The 6,000-nt window shown below is 38.0% G+C and overlaps 1 protein-coding gene across 2 annotated transcripts in view; it reads left to right on the top strand.

Moving 5' to 3' along the window:
• Positions 1-209: 209 nt before the first annotated feature.
• Positions 210-6,000, top strand: part of ADGRL4 (adhesion G protein-coupled receptor L4) — an 82,599-nt gene continuing 76,808 nt past the window's right edge. Inside the window, exons 1-3 of one of the 2 annotated variants that reach the window (XM_065673664.1) lie at positions 210-414; positions 661-937; positions 2,419-2,568. In XM_065673664.1, the coding sequence (XP_065529736.1) occupies positions 916-937; positions 2,419-2,568 (172 nt within the window). In that variant the 5' untranslated portion in view covers positions 210-414; positions 661-915. Of the gene's footprint in view, positions 938-2,418; positions 2,569-6,000 lie in introns of both variants that reach the window. The other variant, XM_065673665.1, reaches the window with a different exon arrangement.

Genomic DNA, 6,000 nt, shown 5'->3' with positions numbered 1-6,000 from the left:
TTTTACCAAATTGGCTATATTGAATATGTCCTATTACACAACACCCTGTTTCAGTCCTACAAACTTCTAGAATCTTTGGCTTCATCAGCTCCTGAGATTCCTGGCCATACAATTCCTTCCTGCCTCTTTCCTCCCTGCCTATACGTCTTTGTTTTCCTCACAAAGCAGAGTTCAGTAGATTTCCTGTACCTCCCTCAGTGGTCATTACCCTTAAAGCAACATTGCTTGGCTGCAGTAAGGACCTATCTCAAAACCGAAGAAAGCGGTAGGAAGAACAATTGCAGTCAGCCAAGACTGTCTCAAAAAGAAAACAACAGAAAGAAAACAGGTCTTGGGGCTCACATATATTCAGCTCACCAGGAAAAGGTGGAAGGAAGCTTGTAGACCATTAACTCCAAGCTCGTAAACCCTGAGGTAGTTACTAATCTCCTCCACCTCTTCCTCACCCTCCCTGATCTGCTCCACCATTCTTCTGCTACTCCTTTATTCCTTCTGCAACCAGGCTTCAGCTCACCACTTCCAGCTTCATCCTCCCTCTGCCCTAGGCACTATCCCAGGCACATGGTCCTCTTGCCCACTCAGCCCTGAATCTTCTCTGATGCTCCTTGCAAGACCCAGGCTTCTGCTTCTCTTTTACTTTCTCATTTATTCCCTTCTCAGTTTATCCCCTACTTGCCAGAAGACTCGGTCCTAAGCTCCTCCTGACCCTTCCTGTCCTGCCTGTGAGGCTCAGGAGCTTTTGGAAACGTGAAGCTTGGGACAAAGGGCAGTGTCAGGGCTGCGCCCGCAACAGCACATCGCTTTCCTGATAGGCATGTGTACATATTTTGCACATGTTCATACGTTTTAAGGAAGGGAGTTTTTCTGTGACACGGGGGCTCTGCACCAGGCACTGCGCAGCAAACAGCATCACCAATGAAACTGCTTCCATTCCTAGGTAGGTGAAATCTCCTTCCCTGGGGAGCGAGTGGCAGGTGGGAAGGGAGTGGGATCTGGCAAGGAGAAAGGATGTGTTGGAGGTGGTGGAAAGCTGCTGGATACATGGGACTGAAAGTCCCTTTAGCTTTGATCAGGGCTGCTACCAGATTCAGTAATTACATGGTTAGGATCATTCCAAAAACAAATCCCACAAATACCAGCCTTTATCTCACTGTGGGTTTTGTTCTGTAAAAAACAGAAACATTGTGGGGTTCTGTGGGCTTGTGGTGTGTTTATTATTATTTTTTTTTTTCACCCTCTCCGTCTGCTTGGGAGAGTTTTAGATTTCACAAGTTATGAACAGTAAAATGTCAACAGAATCCCACAGGTTTCTGTTTTAATCTCTGGAAAATGGTCTCCTCGCTCAAAAATAGAGGGAAAAGTTGAAACTTGGTGATAACTAAATCAATGTGGATTATATATAATTGTAAAAAAATAAAAAAGTGTGCAAGTTTTAGTCTTTTGAATTTTTCAAGAAATTTTAATTTGTCCAAGAAAACAGTGCCTCAGTGAGATTTTCTGAAGCAAGGAAACCTGTAATTGGAACAGTAGGCTATCCACAACAGTATTTGGGTAGGGAAAAACAAGACTGCATCCAAAAGGATCTTTGTGTTCTGCAACTTCCATTGTGTCCTATTAGTGAATTATGAAGAAGAAATTAAAAATCTTACTTTCCCGTCTGAGTTAACAGCTTCATTTTTAACCTATTACAGGGTGTGTATAATTATAATAGTTTCCTTAAAGGGAGAGATTCTTTTTTTCTTTGTGTTGAAAACCATATGTATTCATGCAGTGGGAAAGTAGATATACCCTTTAGGAATCATCTTATGTATGGAAAAAAGAAGACAAAACTTTCATAACATAGAAACAGTATGTTAAGAGATTAGCTTTAAATAGTCTGGATAAGATTTTAAACCCTAATGGCATAATGTTGTAAATGGTATGACATGTCATTTTAATGTCTCAGACCATGCATATGTGTTAGCTACACAAGCATGGAAGTGCTTATAAAAATAAAAATTCCCATTAGGGGGACTCTGGTATTTTTACTTGATATGTGTAGGGCAGCTTGGATTACACTCAATACTTAATTCAGAGTACAAATAAATGTCTGTGCTTTACTGAGTACTAAGAGAGCTTTGAAAGGTTTTCAAATGTTTTCCCCAAATCACTGACTAACTTCAATGTTGTTTACCAATTTTATACCGGTCGAGTACATACACAGTATCTTAATTTACAGTGTTTCTAGCCCTTGGGTAGTTTTACCAAAGAAGTCCCTGTAGTTGGTGGCCCTTGCCCCATCCTGTGATATGCTGAGTCCATGATGATAAATTTACTGGAATACACCAATTTTGTCAACACCTTTTGCCCAGATCAGGTTTTAGAGCTCAGAATGTAGTTTTCAGATAATGACATGAGTCTGATTTTCCTTTGTTCCAGTTCTTATTTCCAGTCTGCTGGACTATGGCTATACTTCTGCAAGCTGCAACATGACATGCCACAAAGATGCCAGGTGTGAAGTTCAAGGTGGGACAACAGGCTGCTATTGCTCCCAAGGATATACAGGAAATGGCATAACATTCTGTTACGGTAAACAGATTTTACCTATATGAATTTCTGTTATGTATGAAAAATTTACTCAAGAGCTCATTAGCTCAAGGATTAAATCTTATATCAGAACACCTTACACTAACATGTTCTCAAAGCCAAAAACTTTGTTTCTGAAAAATTCTACAATTTACTCTCAGTCTAATATTTTAATATAGCATACCATGCATCTCAGTTGAGTATAATATGTTTTCCAGCTTTCCCTTCCCATGAGAGATATTGATGTATTTTCTCTGATTCAGCTTCATCAATTTCCCTTGTAAGTCAGGACCTCTGAAGCATAGAGTTGACATGACTGCCACATTACAGCCCTCTCATCTCATCCACACACACACAGCACTAGACCACTGTTCTCAGCAGCTGATCATGATAAAAAACACAGCTCCTGGGCTACTCTAGAGGACTGCGGAGGTGTTTGTGCCACAAAGACATGCCTGCATATGAGGCCAATGTCAATTATTCCACTACATCTGAAGAAAAGGACACTTTCCCTGCCTTTATTTTTGAGTTGTCCTCCACTACAAGTAGCTCTAGTACTTATTTCTGCTATTAGATAGTATGCCCAGCTGCAAGCAGGCTGAATACATATGAATCTTCTAAATTTTCAGTGTCCTGAGAAATAATTATCAATATTAAGCATCTGTTTGATCAGGTTTTTTGTTTCATGCATCTTGGGAAATTTAGCAGTAACAGAGGCACTTCAGTTTAGTATTTGCATAGGTAAGCGGCCCACGTTTAGTTTGGAGTTTTATGGCTCCCTTGCTGTAGTGTACTTGGAAGTGTGCTTGTTTTAAGAAAATTTAGAAAGCAAAGACATTTTTCCTAAGAAAGCTGCCTCCTCTTTTATAAGCTGGGAATGCTCAGAGAGAAATAAAGCTGGCTAAAATAATAAAGAGTAAGGAATTAAAAAGAAGAAAAAAAAAGAATAATTTTGTTTAGAAGAGACCTCTGGAGGTCACCTGGTTCAGCTCCCCACTCAGAGCAGGTCCAACTTAGAGAAGGTTACTCAGGGCCTTGTCCAGCTGAGATTTGAGTATCTCCAAGGATGAAAACTACATACATCTCTGGGCCCTCATTCTAGTGTCTAGAGTGGTAGACAGGTGACTAGGTATCCTAGGTAGAATAAGCATGATGACTACTACATTTTTGAAGACTGTTTTCAATATCTAGTTGTGGTTTCTCTTATTGTAGCTTGTAACTTTTGCCTCTTATGTACATTTCAAATAATAGTTTAGCTTCATGTCCCCTCTAAACCCCCATAACCTCCCATTAGGTAGCTGTAGAAAACAGTGATTTCCGTCTTACCTTGTCTTCTTAAGCCTGAACAAACACTGTTGTCTGAGCCTCTTCTTTGCATCACATCATGTAGTCACTAAACGTATTTCTTAAATTTAATGCTGGCCTTGCCCTAAATATGGGTCAATCATTATTTCACTATTGAGCTGGTCAGAGAGAAATATGAAGAAACGGCCTTCACTACACTAGTATTGTATTTGCACTAATTCAGTTTTACTACTGTGAGTAAGCTGGTTGATTTGAAAGCTAAGTGTACATTATGTTTGCAGAGTCAGGGGCCTACGCTTGTGAATAATGCAGAGAAAGAAGAAAAACAAGTCAATTTTTAGCAATGCTCCCTGAAACAGATCAAACCAGGATTTATTTATCTACCATGATGCAGTATCTTCTACATTGTGTGTACTTTTCTAGAAAGTTGTGATTATGAATCATTAATTATATTTACAGTAAGGATACCTGTTGTTCTTCACTGACATCACTGATGTTCTTAAATACATCCATTATATATGTACCCAGTATAGTGCTATTAAATCCATTTGTGTAAGGATAGGTTTATCTTACCTTCCATATTTTTTTTCCTCATAGTATCTTTTTCTTGCATTCTCTTTTGCCTGTATTTTTTGGGGGGAAATCTATATTCAAACTTCATAAAAACCTTTATAGAGCATATAAAGAAAACTCAGTACAGTGAAATATACATTTGCAGATCTTGTCAATCAATTAATTGTTTGTTAAGAATTATACTAAGTGTTTGGAAACTTGATCTTTAATTTTGCAATGTCAGTCCAGACAAAACAGCTACAAGATGTATTAGTGGTGATTTGCAGTTAAGCAGCAATGGTTTGAAGCAAGTCTTATGTCAGGAGAACATTTTCTCTGGTAAAATACTTCAACAACCACCAAAGTCACTTACCCTCTAGCCAAACAAAGCTTGTATCAGAACTATGTGGCTGTTGCCCCTGAAAGAAAGCCAATATTTCTCTGGAGCAGCATGTTCCACAGTGCATTATTAATATTGTGCAGTAGTCCTTTAATAACATAAACAAGTAACCTGGATTTTAATTGGGTAGGTTCTAAAAAAGATTAGAAATATAGGCCAAACTCTATTGTAAATAGTATAAAGCTACAAAAATATAAAGAAAAGCCTCAACTGTTTAATGATGTATTTGATCTTCTTGTCCTATGTAGTGAAAGCAGGAAGTGTATCTGCTGTTCTAGGGATAGTTACCTAATTTTTTTCAGTTAATAATCCTAGGTTTTTGCAATGATAGTCCAGTCACCTTCAAAGGAGATTGTCAATTATTTGCTAATACAGTAATTTTCTAACAAGTATATATAATACTTTCTGTTTACATATTTGCCCTTTTAGTGATTTAGATAAGTTGTGAGAGTCATAATTACTGTCAACGGCATTAGTAATTTTGCATAGAACAGAAGCAACTTCATTGTGCTTATCCTGGTGGACCATTAAACCAGAACTGTTGCTTCAAGGGTTTATTCTGGAACAAGCAATTTAAATTCTTTCTCCTTGTAAAAATGTTGGGGAACAAAAAAATGCTAGTTCTCCTGTTAGTTCACTTAAGCTTGTAGCTGGAAAACTGTCCCTCTTTATTTATAGATGTTCCCACTGTTTTTAAAAGGTTTACGTTTTTCTCTCTACTATCACTTGCTTGTAACACCTCTTAAATACTTGTAAAAGTTATTTCTTTGCTAGCTTTGTCTTTTCAACGTGATGCACTTAGACATTTTCCCTTGAGTTTACTGTGCTGCAAAAGGCAATAATGCCCTGTTACATTTATTTCCTACCACCATTATTGATGAATCATGAATCACTGATGTCAGCATACCTTAGGAGTCAGGTTTGTTAGTTTTTACTTTGCTCCCTTTGCCAGCTGGCTAAGTGACTGTAGAGAGCTCAAGATTATTGGATTTGCTGTGTATAGATAAAGACATATAGATATGAATTTAATTTCCTGGTGTCAAAGTCACAGCTTTTAAAATAATTATCCTCTTACAATCTTTCCCACAAGATTTCAAACACTATAAATTAGGTCATGTTTTGGACTTTCCAAAGGCATACTTTGGCCAGACTAACAATAAACTAATTCTCTTCATAAT

The sequence above is a fragment of the Lathamus discolor genome, chromosome 3 (genome assembly GCF_037157495.1).
Source record: "Lathamus discolor isolate bLatDis1 chromosome 3, bLatDis1.hap1, whole genome shotgun sequence".
Classification (NCBI taxonomy): Eukaryota; Metazoa; Chordata; class Aves; order Psittaciformes; family Psittacidae; genus Lathamus; species Lathamus discolor.
The sequence above is the reverse complement of the archived record's forward strand: the minus strand, read 5'-3'. Positions and strand labels throughout refer to the sequence as shown.